Source organism: Orcinus orca, chromosome 16 (genome assembly GCF_937001465.1).
Source record: "Orcinus orca chromosome 16, mOrcOrc1.1, whole genome shotgun sequence".
Classification (NCBI taxonomy): Eukaryota; Metazoa; Chordata; class Mammalia; order Artiodactyla; family Delphinidae; genus Orcinus; species Orcinus orca.
The window spans coordinates 6963815-6986673 of NC_064574.1; the positions used below are offsets into that span (position 1 = coordinate 6963815).

A 22859-nucleotide genomic window follows, 5' to 3' on the forward strand; every position below is an offset into this window, starting at 1 on the left:
AGACCCGGGCGGCAGGCTTCCGCCGCCTCCACACCCATGGCAAGCCCAGGAAGGCGGCGGGGCGGGTAGAGCTGGACTGGAGCAGGCCTGCGACTCAGCTTCCCGTCCCGGGGAGGGGGCGCCCGAGCGGCAGGTGGAGGCTCCGAAGCGCCCTCGCGGGCGCCGTGCACCAAACAAGGTGTCTGTGTCGCCCCGCGGAACAGCTTGGGCTCCGGCTGGGACCGCAGTTAAGAGGCGGGGCCCAGCGAAGCAGAGCCGAAAAGCCGGGGCCTGCAGCAGTCCGGGAGGGCGCCCATTCACGCGCTAGCCCACGCCCTCCCTCGCAGCACCGGCACCCACTGAACGGACACTTGGCGTCCAAGAGCATCCGAACTGTCTAAGCCCACTAAGGTGCACGTCCGGGGCGCCACATGTATTAAATAATTCAGTCACTCCAAAATAGAAGCAATAATATCAAAATAGCAGTTTGTTTTTCCTGATGCTCAAATTGGCGGCTACACACACGCACAGATGCTTCTCGTCTTAGCCCAGGGTCCAGCCCAACTCTTTCTACTGCTCACTTGTAAGCGCTCCGCGCCAGGCCGGGTCCTCAAAGGGGTTTCGCAGCCTTTAGCTCTTCCTTTGGAAGCATCCTCGCAAACCAGAAAACGCGAAGCGCGGAGCTGGGGGAGCCTGTAGGACCCAAGCTTCGGAGAAGCTCTCATTTGCGGAGCGCTCGCGGAGCGCAGCGGTCGTGGTAGAGTCTCTAACTTGAGGACCATCGCCCCACTTGTCAGCAGGCGAATTTTCAGTCGTCCAACTACCTCAAAGCCACCAGCCTGCCTGTTCTTCAAGGCCACCTTCCTAGCGGCTCTCGGGCACCTATTAGAGACAAGCCGGCTCTCGCCTCCCTGCCCCGGGGGACCCCCGCCCTCAGAGTGCCTGTCACCTCTCCACCCACTAACATCCCTGGGCCCATCCGGGTGCAGCCTAACCGCTCCGAGCGCAGGCAGGAGGGCCAAGGAGCGAGCCCAGTGTCCCCGGAGGCCTTCGCGGCTCGGCGTCCTAGAACACCAGGCACCTCCAGGCCAGCTAAGCCCGGAGGCCTTCACCTATTTATCTGGTCGCCGCCAGGCGAGGAGGCCCACTGTGGCCAGGCGCCCAGCGGCGCGGACTCGGCTTCCTGCGCCAGAAGTGCGCAGCGTCCAGGGGCCACCGTGCACCCCGCAGCGGCGCCCATCCCACCCAGCGGGCACACACCCCCTCCGGCAGCCAGGCCTCCAGCACCCCTCTCTTTCCCTGCCGGTCCTCGGATCTGTCCTCCACCCAACACCTCTCTTCTCACCTTTAGGAACTGGAAATTCATGTTGCCAGCTCTTCAACCCTCTGTGAGTTGAGGTTTTCAAGAATGGGAGCAACGCAGGAACAGGTCCCCAAGGGCCGCGTCGTGTGCTGTAAAGTGCTCCGAGCGTTTATTTAATTAACGGAAGGGGGATGGGGGGGTACAATTCACAGCCAAAACGGGCTATCGCGATTGGAAGACACACCTGAAGGTCCTGGTTACTCCTCCCCTGCCCTCCTCCCCTTGGAAACTGTAAACTCGCCAATTGAAAAGGGTCTTCCCGGTCTTTTGACTGATCTTTACGTCTGTTTATAACCAGCAGTAGGTAGGGCTCCTTCCATCACAAAACTATTTTAAATGTATTCTACGTCTTGCAGGCAGAGGACATTTTAAATGTGTTCTGTCTCCACAGCCAGATCTATTAACATTTCCGTGAATTCCCCGCCCTCATTTCTGGCTTTGATCTGCCTCCAGGCACCTCGCAGGTTTCCAGGTCCAGCTAAAATGGAACCAGGGGCACTGAATTCCTTGGAGGAGAAGGAGGTGGGTGGGTTTGGGGTCTTCCTTAAGTGCCAGAGAGACTTGTCTACACCTTGGTCATCACATGCTCTTTGCCTGAAGGAAAGAGGCAAAGGACCTAGGTGACTTAAAAAAAGAAAGGAAACACACACACACACACACACACACACACACACACACACACAGCTGAGAGCCCAGTAAAATGCAGTCTTAAGGAAGACTGTAAACACAAGAATAAATGCCATTTGTTGACCGTACCACAGGGGACCCACTGTGACCACCCAGGTCACCAGGAGGAGAAATTAGCTTTGTACAGAAGCTGCCCTTCAGTACCTGAGTCCTTGATAGTTTTCATACAGAACCTGCCCAGGCAACCAAACGGCTTCTTTTCCAGAGAGGTGAGTTGAAAACTTACTCAAGATTACTCTACATATGCTTTAGAAGAAAGAAAAAAAGAAATGGCAGAAAAACTGCAGGTTTCAGCCCCGCCTACTGGGAAACTCTCCCAGAGATTCTCTGTCCCCAGTAGTCTTCAAAGGTACAGTTTTTAAAAGGCACCAAGAAATTTCTATGACAGAACCATCCATGTAGTGAAATGTACATTTTTACGTTTCTCAAAAACAAAAAGTGGTGTAAGCACAGCCACAACTTAGTGTAAAGTGCTTTAAAATACACAACTACAGGGAAAATAGCTTAGCTGAAGGTGTAAGGTAGGATTTTGATCATCAATACGGTTCTATTCTAAGATCGAAACATGCTATGCCTTTTGGTCCCACTATAGGAATAGTGAAAAGGACACAGGCCACAGTTTGAGGTGTAGCTACACTCAGGCAATAGGATGGGACTGGGGGGGGGAGGGTATGGAGAGAAAGGTGATTTTTTTACTTCATTATGGATGGGGTTTTGTTTTCATTTGTGGTGGGGAGGGGTTACAACTGATGTGTCTTGTGTTAATTATTTTTTAAAATGAACACACTAATCACTGTTAACATCCTGGTTTTATTTCACAATTTAATCCAGAAACGAAGATTTTGTTATTGTTGTTGCTGTTACGTTTCTGGTCTTCTTTTGTTGTTGCTGCTCTGATTGCATCTTACTTTTATAATTTTTTTTAAAAGGCAATGACCACTGTTAATGCCTAAATGTATTTATTTGACCTCAGAAACTGAAACATCTTGTACTGCCACAACACATAATTATGAAATATTGGCATCTGGACAAGGTGTCAAGCTCCCCAGGGTCTCTTTAGACAGCTGCCACTAGTGGGGTCTGCAAGGAGGCTGGAGCAAGAGCCCACAGGGGGAGAGCTCCCAGCCCCCAGGCAGCCACCTGTGTCCTTTCTCCTCTGCCCACTCTTTTATTTATTTATTTTTAATATTTATTTATTTATTTATTTATTCATTCATTTATTTATTTTGGCTGCGCCAGGTCTTAGTTGCCGCACACGGGATCTTCCTTGCCACGTGCCGGATCTTTAGTTGTGGCATGTGGGATCTTTAGTTGCAGCATGTGAGATCTTTAGTTGCGGCATGTGAAATCTAGTTCCCTGACCAGGGATCGAACCTGGGCCCCCTGCATTGGGAGTGCGGAGTCTTAGCCACTGGGCCACCAGGGAAGTCCCGGCCCACTCTTTTAAATTCTACAAGCCAGGCTGCAGTAGCTCCAGTTTACTGCTAGCATCTTCCTCACATGGCACACAAACGTTTTCTTCCCTGAACGTGGTGCCAAGCTCCTGAGTTCTGCATGTAGGAACTCATTTCAGTGGGGCTGTCAGCCCAGAAACAACAACATTAAAAAAACCAAAATGGTACCATGGCAACCCAAGGATCCAGAGGGAAAACGTAGCCAGCAAAAATCAACACCAAATTAGAACCAGAACCTAAAAGAAAGAAATTATTCTTTATAGCCACTCTTAATGTAAAACAAATATCAGTTCCCAAACCCTTTTTAAATACCAGGAACACCAACCAAAAAATCTTAAAGACTAATACATAGTTTCAGGTGTTCACATATGAGACTCTGAAACTGTGTATAATGAATCAAATGCACATGTTCCAAAACCATAACTGCATAGCTTAAGGGATTCCTCTATCCCTCTTTGTGGTTCAGGTCACCCAAACTCTTTCTGTATTGAAAGGATACTCTTTAATCTTATCACAAATTGGCCTTTTAAATAAGCAATTTACCCTGCTCAAAACCACACATTTAGACTTTTTTTAAAAACTTTTCATTGGACTATAGTTAATTTACAGGGTTGTGTTAGTTTCAGGTGTACAACAGAGTGAAACAGTTATACATATATCCACTCTTTTTTAGATTTCCTTCCCATTTAGGTCACCGCAGATGATTGAGTAGAGTTCCCTGTGCTATGAAGTAGGTCTTTTTTAGTTACCTATTTTATATAGAGTAGTGTGTTTATGTCAATCCCAATCTCCCAGTTTATCCCCACACACCCCCTGGTAACCACAGTTTGTTTTCTATGCTTTTTTTAATATAAATTTATTTATTTTATCTATTTATTTTTGGGTTTTTTTAATAAATATATTTTTAAAATAAAATATATAAAAATAAATAAAAGCCTGTTCTTTTAGCAGCAATTGGTGTGCCTACATCCTTTACAGCCAGTGGGCCGGGCCCACTAATGACATTTATCCAGGCCCCAAACTTGCACCGTCCTTTCACAATTAATGGAGGAAACAGTGCCATAGTCTCTTTCTTTCCCTTTAAATAAACCTCTTGTTGGCTCCGGTGGAGAAGCTGGGGAGTCTGGGCCTATCTATTTATTTTTGGCTGCGTTGGGTCTTCGTTGCTGCACTTGGGCTTTCTCTAGCTGCTGCGAGCCGGGGCTACTCTTCGTTGCGGTGCGCGGGCTTCTCATTGCGGTGGCTTCTCTTGTTGCGGAGCACGGGCTCTAGGCACACGGGCTTCAGTAGTTGTGGTGCACGGGCTTAGTTGCTCCGCGGCATGTGGGATCTTCCCGGACCAGGGATCGAACCGGTGTGCCCTGCATTGGCAGGCGAACTCTTAACCACTGCACCACCAGGGAAGTCCCTCTATGTTTTGTTTTAAAGAAACAGTTTTTCATTCTTGTATATAAGGTTATAAAAATTCTATCATTTATATGGATTTGGGGGTTAGAGGAAGAGGAGGCAAGGAAGTTTAAGTCGAACATGATTTTTTTAAAAAAGAATTTGATTGTTTCTTCCTATGTCCCCTCCCCCACCCAAAGGATTAGATTATAAATCCATATTTCAATTATATTCAGGAAAATTCTGAGGCCCCCAAAGAGGTGATGACCTGAAACCAAGACTTCCTCCGCCCCATCCTATCCAAACAAGCAAGTCACCCGTTTCTCCTTTTGGACCCACACCCTTAGGACAGGTCTGAATCTACAGGTTCCCCTCACCTGGACCACCAGCCTGCCCTGATGACTCCCAAAAGAAGGGCAAGTCAGTTACCCCCAAGGTCAGTAACAGGAGGGAAAGGACCAGGGCTGGAATTAGAGTGAGGAAGCAGAATTTCAGAGGACACCCCAAAATGCAGTAATCAGGACAATATTTTAATGCACTAGTTTTTAAAAATCAAAATGAACACACACAAAAACTCCCTGATGAACAAAATATCAAAATTTTAAATGAAGACAGGTTGCGGTTGTTTTATGACCCTGTGTTACTGTGCAATGGAGAGATATGTTCCATCAGCCCGCAGTCCCAAGCCCCTTGTGGCCCCTACCAGGTGGGCTGACGCAAGTTGACAGTGGTGAGTGAACAGACTGAGCAAGGAGGGGCTTGGGCTAGAGCCGTGGTTTTTGATTGTAGAGCTTTTATTAACTTTTTCCGATTGGGAGGCTATTTGATGTGTATCCAGGGGTTCACGATGTCCTTGGCCCCAGGCTCCAGCGCTGCCTTACCTTGTCTGGCAGGGCACTAGGGGAGGTCAGTGCCCCCACGGTACCGAACACTAGAAAACAGGGGGTCCGAATGCCTTACATTTCCTATCGCATTTAGGACAGGTGGAAGGCTGATGGTGTCTGCATTTCCCGGAATGTGCCACACCCTCACCTCTTACTCCCTGATGAAGACTACAGGCTTGGGCGCCGCTGTGTCTGCTCCAGGTCCTGACTCTGCTTCAACTCTTAGTGCCTCAGTGTTTCCATCTGCAAAATGGAGATAATAGTGCCTACCTCGTAGGGGTGAGGATGAAATGAGATCGTGTACGCAGAGGGTTTAAAAGGATGCCTGGGCAACGTAAGTGTTACACAGTGTCTGTTGCAATGTCCTCACTGCTGCGTTCTCTTTACCCTCGGAGCACAGGCTGCTCTCTATCCGTGGCCGAACCTGCTTCTCAGGCTGACCGCCGACCCACACCCCCGCTCCCGCCCACACTCAGCCGCCTCCCTGAACCCCTCATTTGCCCAACTTCACCTCCTAAGTGCACCTGCCACGTCGGTAGCCTTCGGGCTAATCAGCAAGTGAGAGGCGCTTGGAGACATTCATTCCTTCGTTCCTCCAACTGTTAGTTATGAGCATCTCTGCCAGGCTGTCACCAGGTTAGGAACCCGCCCTCCGGTAACCCCTATTCTAGAAGGAGGGGCCACGCATCCCTCCAACAATGTTTTGAGGGCCTCCTACATGCCAAACTCTATTGTGGGTTCTGGGGATACAGAACGTTCACAAAACTGACAAAATCCCCAAACCAATGAAGCTTATACTGGCTGGGGCAATAGTATTAAGTAAACTATTATAAAGGGAGGGAGGGAGGAAGGAAGGAGGGGAGGAAGGAAGGAAGGGAAGAAGGGAGGAGGGGAGGAAACGCTAAGAGGAGAAATGCTAGAACAGAGGCCAGGCTGCCTAACAGGCCAGGGGGAGCTGACTAGCCTGTGGCTCGGGCAGGCGGTGCTGAAGAGCTGACTCTGGCCCAGAGAAGAACGGAAGGAGGCCCTCTGGACACACTGCTCCTATTAGCTCTGGGGGATTCCGCCCAGAGGAGATGTCTAGAGAAGAAGTGCTGTTCCCCTCTTGGATAATCTCACCAGGTGGCCGGCTTCTTCATCCACTGGGCAGGCAGCTTGCCAAGACCTCCCCTGTGTCAGGGGACACTGGCAAAGGGCCAAGTCCCTGCCCTCGAGAAGCTCAGGGTCTCCGGAGACAGACAGGAAGTGCCCCGGACACATATAGCATCAGGTGGCACTGGAGGCAAGGGCAGGGGCTGGGAACGGTGGGGAGACGGGGTGTTTCAAAGAGGTGATCATGTAAAGGAAGTGATCTCTGAGCAGGGACTTGAATGATGGGGTTGTTTCCAATTCAAGTGCAAAAGGAAATAAATAAACTAGAAAGTCCCCAGTTTTCCCATTCCCAGAGATAAACGCCATTAAAACACAGAAGTATAATTCTACACATTTTCCATCCATAATCTATATTACATGTGATACAGAAGATATGTGTTACACTAGATCTACATTTTAAACCTAAAATTGTAGTAGCACTAGCGCGAGTAGCTTCTCCCCTGCAATGTGCTTTTTGCACTTAGCTGTAGAGTGGGGGCGCCTCTGCATGCTGACACGTGTAGATTCGCTTCTTTTCTTTTGCTTTCCTCCTTGGTTTTTCTTCTTCCTTCCTTCCTTTTTTTTTTTTTCTCTTTTGCTGGTTTTAAGTTTACCGTTTATGATAGCTGTCACATTAGAATTTTTTGCTTTTACTTGCCTTTTTCCTATGCATCCTAGCTGACCTGCTTTGACACTTACCACGTGTGGCTTACTCTTCCAGGGCCTTTGCATGTATTATCTCATTTAATCCTGCAGGAACCCCATGAAGGGGAACTATTACTCTTTCCACTCTGCATGTGCAGGAACCCAGGAACGCAGTGCTTTAGTAACTTGCCCTTCAGAGCCAGGGAGGTGGCAGAAATGGGTAAAGACGACACTACGTACTAACCTGTCTGCTGAAGACTAAACTCACATCCTAACAAGTTGAGTCAAGTTGTCTTTTAAAATAGCCTGTGGGACAAACAAAACACGGCCGCAGGCTCTTTAAGGCCTCGGGCTTGCCAGGGTGAGTCTACGAGAGACTTTGAGAGCCTGCAGAAACGCAGACGTACCTTTTCCAGGTGTGATGCCTAGAAGTGGGATTTGGGCACCAGAGCCTAGGAGAGCAGCACGATCTCCATTAGCAGTGTAGAGAACGTGTCCATTTCCTCCCAATTACAAAGCGGAAAGAGGTGATTTTACCGATCCCTAACTTTTGGCGATCGGCTATTAGCTCAAAAGAAAAAGGGTACATTTGATTTGCATGTTTTCAAATATTCGCTGGTCATATGTGTGACTTCTGCAAACCATGTGTGCTACTTGCCCATTTTTCTATCAAGGTACGTTTTCTTCAATATTTTTTCAGTCCTCGCCTCGGCAGCACATGTACTAAAACTGGAACGATATTTTTCAATGATTTTCATACATTCTTGTTAATGTTTCGATCTTTAATGCAGCTGGTATGGGGGGGTAAGTGGGAAGGGAGATGTATTCATGGTCTAAGGTAGATAGACATAATTTTTATTCTTCCCAAATGGAGAGATGATAGCCGATGGCCCTAACAGTGCAGATGGGCAGACTGAAACGTCCCTTTAATCGTACAAGTTGACCTCTGTCCATGTGTATTTTTCTGCCCTCCCATCTGCCTTCTTTAATAGTTTATTCCTATGCCAGTGCTGAGCTGTGGGATTTTTTGTTTGTTTTTTTTTTATTTTTGGCTGCATTGGGTCTTCATTGCTGCATGCAGGCTTTCTCTAGTTGCGGCGAGCGGGGGCTACTCTTTGTTGCGGTGCGCAGGCTTCTCTTGTTGCGGAGCACGGGCTCTAGGCACGCGGGCTTCAGTAGTTGTGGCACACGGGCTCAGTAGTTGTGGCTCGCGGGCTAGTTGCTCCGTGGCATGTGGGATCTTCCCGGACCAGGGCTCGAACCCGTGTCCCCTGCATTGGCAGGTGGATTCTTAACCACTGCGCCACCAGGGAAGTCCCTGTGTTGTTTTTTTTTTAAATATTTTATTTATTTTTGGCCACCCCGTGTGGCATGCAGGATCTTAGTTCCCCAAGCAGGGATCGAACCCGTGCCCCCTGCAGTGGAAGCGCAGAGTCTTAACCACTGGGCCACCAGGGAAGTCCCCCAAGCTGTGTTTTGATGACTGTAGCTTTTGCCCTGTTTCCATATCTGCCTCATCTCCCTGATTCAAGACTTCCAGAAAAGTCTTGGAATCAATGTGCCAGGCTCTTCCCACCCCTGACACTCACTCACACACACACACACACACACACACACACACATCTTGCTTCCATTTCGAGTGGAATTACTCAGAATGTATAGCTAGAAAGATCCAGTATCTTTGTACTAATAAGGCTGAGATTAGATGTCTGTTAGGTCTCGAAGAGACAGGAAAAAGCCAGGCCTGGGGCCGAGCTCTCGATTAAAGCTACTGCTCTCAACAGGGTGATTTCTCCCCCAGGGGACATTTGGCAAAGTCTGGAGATATTGCTGGTTGTCACAGCTCAGGGGTGGGCACTCCTGGCATCTCTCGGGTGGAGGCCAAGGATGCTGCTTAACATCCCACAGTGCACAGGGCGCCCCCACAATCCGGTCCAAAATGTCAACAGCATCGAGGTCGAGAAACCCTGCGTTATCTTGGTTTGTTCGTCAAAATCCAGTCGGTGGCTGAAGAATGGCCACCAAGGCAGAGCATGTTCAGTGACTCACTGCAGCTCTGGCCTAGGGCTGCTCCCGCTGCTGCAGAAGGCTGCTCAGCAGCTCAGGGCGGGGCCGAGGCAGCGCCACGGCTCCCGGCCCTGCCCCGGCTGAGGCTGCATCTGTCTGCACGGGTCCCCGCCTCTTAGGTGCACTCCTAAGGGTGGGAATCACATGGCAATTTGCAAGGTCCGGAGCAAAATGACAATCCAGACCCTTGTCCAAAAGTTAAGAATTCCAGGACAGTCACAGCAGAGCATTAACCCAAGCACGAGGCCCTTCAAGATTGCGACACTTGTAAGTGCACAGGTCACACGCCCAGGAAGCCGGTCTGGCCAGACAGGAGCTCCAGGTGGAAGGCTGGGCGATCAGAGGGCACACGTCACCCTTCTTCCAGGGACCACAGTCCTGTGATGCTGGTGGTCTGGTGTCTGAAAACAATTGTTTCCTATTATCTTATTCACTTTTCCAGTTGTTTACAGCAGGAAGGCAAGGCCAGTATTCGAGGCTTCATCATGGCTGGAAGAGGAAATTACCTTTTCATGTCTTCTTCTGTATATATTTCATATACCTGTGCCAGGTACTATATCAAGCAATGTCATTATTTTTTTTTTTTTTTTTTTTTTTTTTTTTGTGGTACGCGGGCCTCTCACTGCTGTGGCCTCTCCCACTGCGGAGCACAGGCTCCGGACACGCAGGCTCAGCGGCCATGTCTCACGGGCCCAGCCGCTCCGCGGCATGTGGGATCTCCCCAGACCGGGGCACGAACCCCTGTCCCCTGCATCGGCAGGCGGACTCTCAACCACTGCGCCACCAGGGAAGCCCCTGTAATAATATATTTTAAATAACATATTTTGTAAATTCATTTTAAGTTATTTCAGGTCTTTATACTTGCAAATGATGTTTAGATGTATCAGGTAAAAATACATGATTTCTTTATATAAGGGAAATTAGATTTGTAATTAATAGCTAAACATTAGATTTTTTTTTAAACAAATTTATTTATTTTATTTATTTATTTTTGGCTGCGTTGGGTCTTCGTTGCTGCACGTGGGCTTTCTCTAGTTGCAGCGAGCAGGGGCTACTCTTCGTTGAGGTGCATGGGCTTCTCATTGCGGTGGCTTCTCTTGTTGTGGAGCATGGGCTCTAGGGCATGCGGGCTTTAGTAGTTGTGGCACGCTGGCTCAGTAGTTGTGGCTCACGGACTCTAGAGCGCAGGCTCAGTAGTTATGGCGCACGGGCTTAGTTGCTCCAGGGCAACTTGGGATCTTCCCAGACCAGGGCTCGAACCCGTGTCCCCTGCATTGGCAGGCGGATTCTTAACCACTGCGCCGCCAGGGAAGCCCCAAAACATTAAATATTTAAGAGAAAAAAATAGATATGTTTGCATGCTTATAAATAAATGGTACTACATATTCCTATATCATTCTGCAACTTGCATTTTCTACTTAATAATGTATCTTCAAGTTCTAACCATATTCTAATACCTCATTTTAAAAACTGCTGCATAGGATTTCATAATCTGAACTCTGGTGCTTTACATATGTTATCCAGTGTCAGGCATATAGGAGGTACTCGATACTTATTTGTTTTATGAATGAAAATGCATCTCTTCTCTAAGACGTAGAACCGTTGAGGGCCTAAGCGTGTGTCTGTTCCATTCCCTGCCTACAGAACTTGCCAGCAGAGAGAGGCCGCATCATTAACATTGGTTATAACTATAAAATCTCCTTGACTCTACAGAATGCTTCTGTGCGTCAGGTCTTAGTTTCCTCACCTTGAAGAGGGAGTGGATGAGGGTCAGAGAAGCTACATAACTTGCCCAAGGCCACACACCAAATAAAAAGCAGGGCTACAGGCTTCGGAGTCTGAAAAGCCTAAGGTGAGCGGAGACGCTGAGCTTCCAGAGGGAGTTACCTAGCCAAGCAAGGGAACAGGCAGGGGAAGTTTGGAGAGGAATACGGGAAGAGATGGAAGGAAACAAAAGGAGGAGGTCAAGGGAGAGGGAGAAGAGGGCTGCCATGCCTACAGGGCCGCTATAGGCTGCTTGGTGACCCCCAGCCCTGTCTGGTCCTACTGCCCTTGGCTGGTGTGTCCTCGTGGCACTGGAGTCCATAAGACTGTTTCAGAGGGTCATGAGAGCACAACTATTTCATAACAGCATGTCATTTGCCTCTTTCCCTCGGTTCGGTGGAATTTTCCAGAGGCTACGTGATGTGTACTATCACAACAGATTGGAGGCGGAAGCAGGCAGGAGAACCCAGTTGCCTTCTATTACGCCAGGCATTAAAGGGAGCTGTAACATGTAAAAACAAACCAACAGACAAATCCCAACCACTGTTCTCACTACATATTTTTTTAATTTTAGAAAATATGGTTACTTTTTTCATAAAATATGTTTTTAGGTTAATATGTCATGGGTGTGTATTATTGTTACTTTCAAATAAATGTTTTAAATGTCTCAGTAATTTCTGATACAGTAACTGTTGCTAACCCACATAATCAAAAGCTTTCTGAGAATTTCAGTAATTTTTTCCAATGTAAAGAGGTCCTTAGACCGAAACTTTGAGAATCTCTGCCCTTTGGTGCCCTTGGTATCTCGTCACCAAGCAGATGCTCATTTACTGCGTGATTAAATAGATATATGAAGGGACAAATAAGTGGGTAAGTAAATGGAATACTATCCCACCATGAAAAAGAATGAAATCTTGCCACATGCAACAACACACAAGGCATTATGCTAGAAATGAGTCAGACAGAGAGAGAAAAATACCATACGATCTCACTTATATGTGGAATCTTTTTTGGGGGCTGAGTGGTGTGTGGGATCTTAGTTCCCCAGCCAGGGATTGAACCTGCACCCCCTGCATTGGAAGCGAGGAGTCTTAACCACCAGACCGCCAGGGACGTCCCTCTATGTGGAATCTTAAAAACAAAAACAAAGTCAAAACACCAAGTTCATACATGTGAAAACAGATTGATGGTTGACAGAGGTGGGGGGGGGCAGGAAAAATGGGTGAAGGGAGTCAAAATTTCCAGTTATAAAAAAAAATAAGTCTCAGGGATGTAGTGTACAGCATGAGGACTATAGTTATTAATATCGTATTGGGACTTCCCTGGTGGTGCAGTGGTTAAGAATCTGACTGCCAGTGCAGGGGACACGGGTTCAAGCCCTGATCCAGGAAGATCCCACATACCGCAGAACAACTAAGCCTGTGCGCCACAACTACTGAGCCTGTGCTCTAGAGCCTGTGAGCCACAACTACTGAGCCCACATGCCACAACTACTGAGCCCGCGTGCCTAGAGCCCGTGCTCTGCAACCAGAGAAGCCACCGCAATGAGAAGCCCGCGCACCACAAAAAAAGAGTAGCCCCTGCTCGCCGCAACTAGAGAAAGCCTGTGCACAGCAACGAAGACCCAATGCAGCCAATAAATTAATTAATTAATTAAAAAAAATAATAATAATATCGTATTGCACATTTGGAAGTTGCTAAGAGAGTAGATCTTAAAAGTTCTCATCATAAGAAAAAAAATAATTCTGTAACTGTGGTGACAGATGTTAACTGGACTTATTGTGGTGATCAGTTTGCAATACATACAAACATGAAATCATTATGTTGTACTCTTGAAACTAATGTAATGTATGTCAATTAACACCTCAATTTTAAAATTGATAAATTGATTTTTAAAAAGAATTACATTTTGGGCTTCCCTGGTGACTCAGTGGTTGAGAGTCCGCCTGCCGATGCAGGGAACACGAGTTCGTGCCCCAGTCCAGGAAGATCCCACATGCTGCGGAGCGGCTGGGCCCATGAGCCATGGCCGCTGAGCCTGCGCGTCCGGAGCCTGTGCTCCTCAACAGGAGAGGCCACAACAGTGAGAGGCCCGCGTACCGCCAAAAAAAAAAAAAAAAAAAAAAAGAATTACATTTTGGAGTCCATTAGAGGATAAGAGATCTACTGCTCTAAGCATCCCCAGAAGAAAGGGGGGAGGCGGGCAAGGACAGCCCTGTCCCTCTGACAGGTAGAGCTTCTTCCTTTGTAAATGAGACAGTTGTAGGTCCCCATAAGAATGTTCTGCTTAGCTTCCCTTCGTAAGAGCAGTGAGCAGAGTACCTGGCACTGGGGAAGGAAGCGTGGGCTATGAATACGATAGAAACCTTCTGGATTGGTTGTTATTTTGCATCTCCTGTGGGTAGGCGGCCAGAGGTTTTCTGAGAAGGTTACCCAACCCCTCCCACCTGCCCCCACGGTCCCACCTCTAGATTTGAGTTTCTCCTTCTATCCGACGGAAGGGGAATGGATGGTTCAGGGACAGTCTCTGGGGAGGCCAAGGGGTCTGCCTCTGCACCTCTCAGAAGGCTGGCAGTGGTGGGAGAAGGGAGTGGGCACAGGGAATTGGGGTCAGCCTTCCAGTGCCGGGCTGATGGTGGCAGCCATCAGTGTTAAAACCCAATACTGCAGAGCATCCACCACACATCCGGGACCCTACAGCCATCCTGTATCCTTCAGGGAACTTTTAAAATCTTCTAGGGAGGAAGGGTGGTGGGATGAAATGGGAGATTGGGATTGATGTAGGTACACTATTGATACTATGTATAAAATAGATGACTAATGAGAACCTACTGTGCAGCACAGGGAACTCTACTCAATGCTCTGTGATGACCTAAATGGGAAGGAAATCCAAAAAAGAGGGGATATATGCTGATTCACTTTGCTGTACAGTAGAAACTTAACGCAAACATTGTAAAGCAACTATGCTGCAATAAATATTAATTTAAAAAAATGAATCCACTCACTAAAAGTTAAATCCAGCACATTATTAAATGAATCCATAACAAAGAGCTAATTTACCTTATATAAAGATCTTTTATGTAGTATAAAAAGATCTACTACAAATAAATAAGAAGTCAACAACCCCAATAGAAAATTGGGCAAGAAATATAAATAAAACACAGGTATTGAAGTATAGATGACTTTTAAACATATGAGAGGATTCTGTACTTCTCTCCTAATAAGAGAAATACAAATTAAAATTATACTGAGATATCATTTTTCACCTGTTCGTCCATCCTCCTCTCTGTAAATGCAAAGAAAAATGTATCTAATAATATTTTCCTAATATTAGCAGTAATAATTTTTAGATAGTAGGATTTGGGGAGCTTTTAAAACATTTATTGTTGTATTTGCTATAGTGTCTATATTCCTTATAATGAGCATGTGTAAGTTTTTAAGTAATTTTCATTAAAAAATAAAACTGGGGCTCCCCTGGTGGCGCAGTGGTTGAGAGTCCGCCGGCCGATGTAGGGGACATGGGTTCATGCCCCAGTCCGGGAGGATCCCACATGTCACAGAGCGGCTGGGCCTGTGAGCCGCTGAGCCTGCGCGTCTGGAGCCTGTGCTCTGCAATGGGAGAGGCCACAGCAGTGAGAGGCCCACGTATCGCAAAAAAAAAAATAATAATAAAAAAAAATAAAACTGGAAGTAAATATGCAAAATAAATAAATCAAATCTCCACTGGCCTGACACCCCAAAAGTTTTCCCCATGGATGGGGTTTGGGTGGGGGAGGGGTGGGATACAGTGTTAATTTCTAAGCACTGGGAATTGACAGAGCCCTAACAGTGATGGAGCCCAGGGAGTTTGGGTGCTAAATTCCACCAAGGTCTAAAACAGACACCAGCGGAGGGAGGGAGAGAGGGCAGAGCTGCACCCATGAGAGCAGAAACCTCCGGGTGCTATGGGCCACGCCTTCACAACCTCTTGGGGTTTGGAGACAGAGAAGCGAAAAGCAGTATCTGCAAAGCCCCGTGGGGAGTGTCTGAAGTGGTAGCCTTGACCTTAAAAGGTCGCTCTGTGGTGTGTTCAGTGTCCTTGTGTTTCTGGGGCATCGGCACCTGCGAAGGCCTGACTAACTGGTCCCCTCCTGGACCGGGGCTGAGTCAGACGTGTCACCTTCACAAACCGGCCTCTCCCCTGTCACCCGGCTCCACGATGTCCCTCCACCCTGCGATTCCCTATCTCTGTCGGGAGTTGTCTCTTGTCCATCTTTCATTCCACAAATACTTATGGAGCGCCGACAGTGTTCCAGGCCCCGTGCTGGGCAGCTCACAGACAACAAAAGAGGCTCCAACCCCTTTCTCTGGGGCCTCGCATCGCTGGTGGGAGACAAAATCTCGGCAAACGACTACACAGCTAACCCAACCTTTACAGAGGCGGCGACACCACGGAGAGACAGGGGTGCTGTGGGTATAAGGCAGCCTGGCCTGTGCTGGAGGTGAAGCAGGTCCCCAGAGGAGGCGATGCTGAAATCGAGAGGCGCCAGAAGGTCAGACAGCAGACCTTTAGGGGAAGCAGAGGCACGGGGAGTGAGGGCAAGGCCCTGGGGCAGCACAGGTTGGGAGCTAAGGTGGGGTTAGGAGTTCCATCGTTCAGTCTTCACAGACATTCCTCCTGTTATCTCCAGAGCTCCACTGAGCGTTGTCCTACCAGCGGGTGTTTTGTAAATAAGGTGCTCTTCTGAGGTTGCCCGGGTGGTGGATGAGGGGGGTCCCACGTCCCTGCAGCAGATGTACTATGAGTACCTCCAGGTACCAGGTCAGGCTGGGGGGATGGTGGGGAAGGAAAGCAGCCAAGTCCTGCTCCCCAGATCTTACCATGGGGACCACCACGAACCTCATAACTAAGATGGGTCAGGTATTAGAAGGAAAGGCAGGGGTAGGAAGTGATGGGGTGTGGTGTCTTAGAGGGGTGGGACCTGCACCTGTGGAGGTGACTCCACCGCACACAGGAGGGACCCCAGGCCCACAGAGGTTCAAGACTTGCCCTTCCAGGCCGGGCAGGTCCTGTGTGCTCAAGTGTGAGACGTTTGACACCAGGTGCCAAACCACTTACCTGACTGAGTCATCTTTTCAAAGAGCCCATGGCCCAAACAAAAGCCACCCACAGGCTGTTCAAGGCCTGGCTGCCATGAGGAATTGGGAGACTCTTCTGTGCTGTAGAATGTAATGGAGCAACTGCCCATAGGATGTGTGGGATTTGCAGAATCATACAGGTACATTCTGTAGGGGAAACGCAAGAAGAGTTTGTAACTAATGCTACATTTAGTTTCTAAAATGCTGCAACCGATTACACACCCCCATCGTGTCGAGAAGGCCCACGTCCTCACAAGGTCACGTTTGTACATTAGAATGAGAATGAACGCCCTAGCTTCTCCCAAGTAACCATGATTAAGAACTTTGGGAAGTGTCCTTTGAATCCTTTTTCTGTTTGTTTAAGCCCTTATTCTGCACACAACTTACAAAGGAGATCTTAATCTTTGCTGTTTGACATGAATTTTCCATGTAGCAATATTCTTGGCCATTCTTCTGCACTATTACCTGGAGCTCTGTCTCATTTTTTTTTTTTTTTTTTTGCGGTACGTGGGCCTCTCACTGCTATGGCCTCTCCCACTGCGGCGCACAGGCTCCGGACGCGCAGGCTCAGCGGCCATGGCTCACGGGCCCAGCCGCTCCGCGGCATGTGGGATCTTCCCGGACCGGGGCACGAACCCGTGTCCCCTGCATCGGCAGGCGGACTCTCAACCACTGCACCACCAGGGAAGCCCTCTGTCTCATTTTTTAGCTTCTGCACAATCTGAGGGTCAAAACGGTGGTGACCAACTTTTCCCATAATGACTGACCACTTGTATTCCATGCTATTTGCTCCCATTTCCATCACACTATCTTTTTACCTGTCTTGTTTCAAGGATTCTCCCTGAATTTGTGTTTTAGGTTTGGGTTTTGAACCCATATGGAATTGGTAGTGTGTATATTTGTGTGTGTTTGAGGTTGAAGGGGGAAGACTCGTGCTACCGTTTGCAAATGGATAAACATGTCCATTAGCAGACGTCCCTGGCGGTCCAGTGGTTAAGATTCCCAGGTTCCAATGCAAGGGGCGCGGGTTCGAGCCCTGGTCAGGGAACTGAGATCCCACAAGTCTCACGGTGTGGCCAAAAAAATATAAAAGACAAACAAACAAACAAAAACATATCCATTAGCATTTATTTTTAAATCCCTTTCATTTGAAGTGCCGCCTTTGTCATTTCCTAGATTCCCTTCCAGGCGTGGGTGCGGCTGTTGCTGTTCTGCGTGTTAAACACTCTGTTCCTACCCCGGTTCCAAGACGGAGCGCGGAAGCTCTCAGCCTTGTTTCTACACCTGCCTCACTGCCCTCATCCTCCATGAGCGCTTCAGAATCTATCAGTATTTGCTTTGCTCCAGCCTCAACCCTACGCTCTTCCCTCCTCCCCCCAAAACTCTCGCTTGAATTTTAGAATTACTCTGAATGTACAGACACATCTTGAGACACCTGAGATCTTTATACTGATGAGGCTGAGATTAGGTCCCTTTTATGTCTAGGAGGGACAATAAAACACCAGCCTCTTGATGCAGAGCCCTCGGGTGAAAAAAATACAAATCCAGACGGGGGACCTGGAGGACGGCCACAAGGGCATAGAGTCCTCAGTGACTCACCTGCGCTCTGGCCTCAGGCTTCCTGGATTTCTTCCGAAGGACACAGCATGCGGTGGAGGCATGCACCCACTGCAGGGTCCAGGGCAAGTCATTTTCTGTAGTTGCTGTTTGTATCAGCCTCCTTCCTCATAGGAACTCTTCTGTGGGTAGGAATGAAATAGATTTATTTTTAAAAGAATAGCTGACTCTTGGGCTTCCCTGGTGGTGCAGTGGTTGAGAGTCCGCCTGCCGATGCAGGGGACACGGGTTCGTGCCCCAGTCCGGGAAGATCCCACATGCCGCGGAGCAGCTGGGCCCGTGAGCCATGGCCGCTGAGCCTGCGCGTCCGGAGCCTGTGCTCCGCAATGGAAGAGGCCACGGCAGTGAGAGGCCCGCGTACAGCAAAAAATAAAAATAAAAAAGAATAGCTGACTCTTATTGATCACTAGTAAGTGCTTTCCTTCATTGTTCAAAAACTTTTAGTAGACTTTCATTCAGCAAATATTTATCCTACACCTCACACCCTAGCCAAAGAGAAAAGCAATGAACACATAAATAGGAAAGATCCAGGCCCAACATCTGGAGGTGAGGACAACTGGGCAAAGTGAAGCAGAAGGAGCGAGGAGGGCGGGGAGCTGGGCTGGCGGGACAAGGCCTTAGGAGCCAGTGCAATTTAAACAGGGTGTCATAATGGAAAAGAACATAAAAAAGAATGTACATATATGTGTAACTGAGTCACTTTGCTGTACAGCAGAAATTAACACAACATTGTAAATCAACTATACTTCAATAAAAATAAAACAAACAAACAGGATGTCAGAAGAGACCTCATCCAGCTGATATAGGAGCAATCACAACTTGCAATTATTTTATTTAATTATAAATTTGCTGTCTGTCTCTTCCACTAGCGTGAGAGCTTCGGAACAGTGGGGACCTCTCTGTCCCCAAGAACCTGGTTGATGCCTGCGGCATGCCGGGCTCTTACTGTGGGTATTAAGACTTGAAGGAGACATCTCTTCTAGCCAAGCAAGATCCAGATCTCAGGGAAAAAGTGGATTAATCCAGAGTGGGCTGGCCACTACCTGCTATGCAGTAAAGAGACTTTAATCACCCATGGTTTTCCTTAAACTGGCGGTTTGGTTTATCAATGCATGGGTCTGGGTTTGGGATTTTTCCATTTCTAACAAGATCCCGGGGATGTGGTGGCCCTCATTCAGGGATACCACTTACTATTTTTGTTTAAATGCCTTATGGTGTTGGGCAATTTCTCAAAACTGTTCAGGTCTTCCTCTGGCCAGACTAAAAAACACAACATTGAAGAGCGACTGGTTAGTAGATGGCAAGAAATTACTATTAACTTCTATCGGGAGTAATAACCATGTTGGGGTTACGTGGTTAGAATAACAACAAACAGGCAGAAAGTCTTTATCTGTTAGAGACACACTGAAGTACTTCTGGGTGAAATGATACAAAGTCTGGGTTCGTTTTAAAATATTGATGGGGGGAGTGGAGGAGAGAGATGGACGAAAAGCAAGGGGCAGAAAGTGGTGGTGACTGAAACAGTGATGAGTCCGGGTGAAGGGTGGGTCGCTGTACAGTTCTCTCTACTTTTGGATGGGTTTGAAAACGTTCTATAATAATAACAAATAAAATGGAAATAAGGGCTTCCCTGGTGGCGCAGTGGTTGAGAGTCCACCTGCCGATGCAGGGGGACGTGGGTTCGTGCCCCAGTCCGGGAAGATCCCACATGCCGCGGAGCGGCTGGGCCCGTGAGCCATGGCCGCTGAGCCTGCACCTCCGGAGCCTGTGCTCCACAGGGGGAGAGGCCACGACAGTGAGAGGCACGTGTACCGAAAAAAAAAAAAAATGGAAATAAGATGTGAGCTCCATTTTCAAGAGAAGGCAGTTTAGCTGCAGTTGAAACAGGGTCCAGCGCACAACGGCTGCCAGTATGATTCTAATTAACATCATTATTATTTAAAAGACGGAGGTTGACAGCTGTCTCTCCGTAACACGCACAGGAGATCACATTCAGAAAGAAGTGTTCCATTTATGGCTTCTTTCCTTCTTTTCTTTTTTTTTTTCCTTTTTGTGGGAGGTGTGGTTTAATTCCTTTCTCCTCCTGGGGCCGCACCCAAGGCATAACCATCCAACTTCACGGCTATTAACATTTTCTCTGAACACAAATATTTACTCACAAAAGGAACGATTACAGATCTAAAGAACTGCTGTTTGTGGTGGCCACCTGGGAGGGTGGAGGGTAGGTGACTGGGTGGGACAGGGATTTGCATTATTCCCACTTTATAACTTTCTGTTGGGTTTTTTTGTTTGTTTGTTTCAATGTATTTTTTTTTAATTACCCACTAATGCATGAATATATTTTGGTTATAAAACATTCATGAAATATGTATAACTGTACAGCTACAGAACATATAAATGTCCATCTCCCTGGCTTTCTCCTAGAAGTAAACCTTCTTCCTGAGTTTAACCCCCAGATGACTGATAAATTCTTGGAGCCCTTTTTCTATATACTGAAGTATACATCTCTGCAAACAGCTTTTATAAAGATCTTATTCTTTGCTATTTATTTATTTATTGGCTGCGTTGGGTCTTCGTTGCTGCACGTGGGCTTTCTCTAGTTGGCGGCGAGCGGGGGCTACTCTTCATTGCGGTGGGCTTCTCATTGCGGTGGTTTCTCTTGCTGCAGAGCACGGGCTCTAGGTGTGAGGGCTCAGTAGCTGTGGCTCGTGGGCTCTAGAGCACAGGCTCAGTAGTTGTGGTACACGGGCTTAGTTGCTCCGCAGCATGTGGGATCTTCCCAGACCAGGGCTCGAACCCGTGTCCCCTGCATTGGCAGATGGATTCTTAACCACTGTGCCGCCAGGGAAGCCCTATTTGCTATTTTACACAAATTTACCACCCGGCAATATTCTTGGCCATGCTTCTGCATTATTATCTATCAGTACGTTTCATTTTTTAAAATACCTGCAGAAGAGTCCACTCTGTGGAATTCAAATTATTCAATACATACAACCAATACTTTTTCTCCTGGGGTAGAGGATGTCTGGAGGATGACCAAGACCGGAAGGGTTTGTTATTCTAGTAACAGAAAATATTTTAAAAGAATCTAGAACTTTCATCTTATCAGAGGGCAGTGAATCTGGGAGGCACCCCCTCCCCATAAGTGCGGTGATTAAGGGAAGTCCCGTGAGCCTGGATGTCCAGCATGAGAACCAAACAGCCTTGGCACAAGAACTATGTCGGAGAAAGCCCGGTGGGTGACCATGATTTCTCTCCACTTCCTGGGTCCAGCTGCCTGTGAAAGGTGGCTTGGGACCAAAGTTTAGATAAAAGCAACCAAAATGATGCAGGCTCTGTTACTCACAGGCTCAGTATCACTCAGAGAAACAGCACTGTTGCGCCTGCGCAGATGAGTGGTAGAAACAGGCTTGTCCGTTATGAAATGCGCCCCGTGCTGCTGGCATTCTGAGCAGCCTGAGAACATCTGTACCAGCCACTTGGAGACCGTGCCTGTCTGTAGACAAATGCCCTCTAGCCTGTAATTATTATCATGTCTTAAGCCTTTCCTAGGCTCCAGGCAGTAGGCTAAGCATTACCATGTCAATCAGCAAATATCCACTGACCACCTACTACGCGTCTCCGGCATCTCCCAGGATTGCAGGCGTTGGGCAGACAGCAGTGAACCCAACAGACCTGTGTCTGCCCCCGTGGGCTTCTGGCCTCAATCCAATATACAGAATTACAAAGTGTGAAAGCGTGCTGGAGGAGAGATGGTCCAGGCAAAAGGAATAGTACGTGTCCTATTATGCAGCTCTAACCTGAAAATGTTCACCTACCAACTGGCAGCATGAATTTGGACAAGACAGTTAATGGCTTAGGACTTCATTTTCGTCATCGGTTAAAGAAATAACAGTCACAGCTGATCCTGTTGCTAGCCCCAAAGGTGCACCATTTCCAGCTAATGAATGAGGACCCCCGAGAATCTTAGCAAATGAGTGGAACTCCCACCCCTGCCTGCTGTTAAGGGGCTGGGAATGGCTGCCTTTGAATCGCTGGCACCCCGTCTGGGCTCTCGTTCCTAATCTTGCCATGAACCCTAACCCAGACCTTTATCGCTGGGAGGTAGGATTGGGGATGGTGGGAAACTACCCTCTTCGTGTGTTGTGCCGACATCGTTTACCATGAACATGTGCTCTATTAACAAAAATGCCAATTTAGTTTTTTCTTAAATGATCTGGTATTGGTACAAGGACAATCAGAAAAGTTAATGGAACTGAATAAGTCACTTAATACCCTACCCACATATATATGGGGCTTTGGTAAATGGTAAAAGGTATCATTTCACACCAGTGGAGAAAGAACCTATTATTCAATAAATGACATTAAGGAGAAGGATTTTGGGGAAAAACTTAACTCCTTATTCCAAAAAAGAGTACACTTATAGCAAAGAGTTAAATGTATAAAGCGTTAAAGACGTAAGAAAAAGTTTAGTCATGGATGTGACTTAAAACACCAAGACATAGGGCTTCCCTGGCGGCGCAGTGGTTGAGAGTCCACCTGCCGATGCAGGGGACACAGGTTCGTGCCCCGGTCCAGGAAGATCCCACATGCCGCGGAGCGGCTGGGCCTGTGAGCCGTGGCTGCTGAGCCTGCGCGTTCGGAGCCTGTGCTCCGCGACGGGAGAGGCCACAACAGTGAGAGGCCCGGGTACCGCAACAAAACAAAACAAAACACCAAGACGTAAAGAAAAAACATTGATGAAATTTACTACCTAAAAATTTC

General features: G+C 47.8%; 1 protein-coding gene and 1 long non-coding RNA gene across 10 annotated transcripts in view; both read right to left on the minus strand.

The window, feature by feature from the left end:
* Positions 1–1360, minus strand: part of TFAP2C (transcription factor AP-2 gamma) — a 221380-nt gene extending 220020 nt beyond the window's left edge. For 3 of the 9 annotated variants that reach the window (XM_049698952.1, XM_049698954.1, XM_049698953.1), the window contains exon 1: positions 561–1235. In XM_049698952.1, the coding sequence (XP_049554909.1) occupies positions 561–761 (201 nt within the window). In that variant the 5' untranslated portion in view covers positions 762–1235. Of the gene's footprint in view, positions 1–560; positions 1243–1324 lie in introns of those variants that run through there. The other 6 variants (XM_049698951.1, XM_049698950.1, XM_049698956.1 and 3 more) reach the window with 6 other exon arrangements.
* Positions 1361–7440: 6080 nt separating this feature from the next.
* The window catches only part of LOC117197657 (uncharacterized), a 42906-nt gene continuing 27487 nt past the window's right edge, over positions 7441–22859 (minus strand). Inside the window, exons 4-6 of the long non-coding RNA XR_007472017.1 lie at positions 18078–18217; positions 16459–16625; positions 7441–15906 (exon numbers count right to left, since the gene is read on the minus strand). This is a non-coding gene — a long non-coding RNA (uncharacterized LOC117197657). The remainder of the gene's footprint in view (positions 15907–16458; positions 16626–18077; positions 18218–22859) is intronic.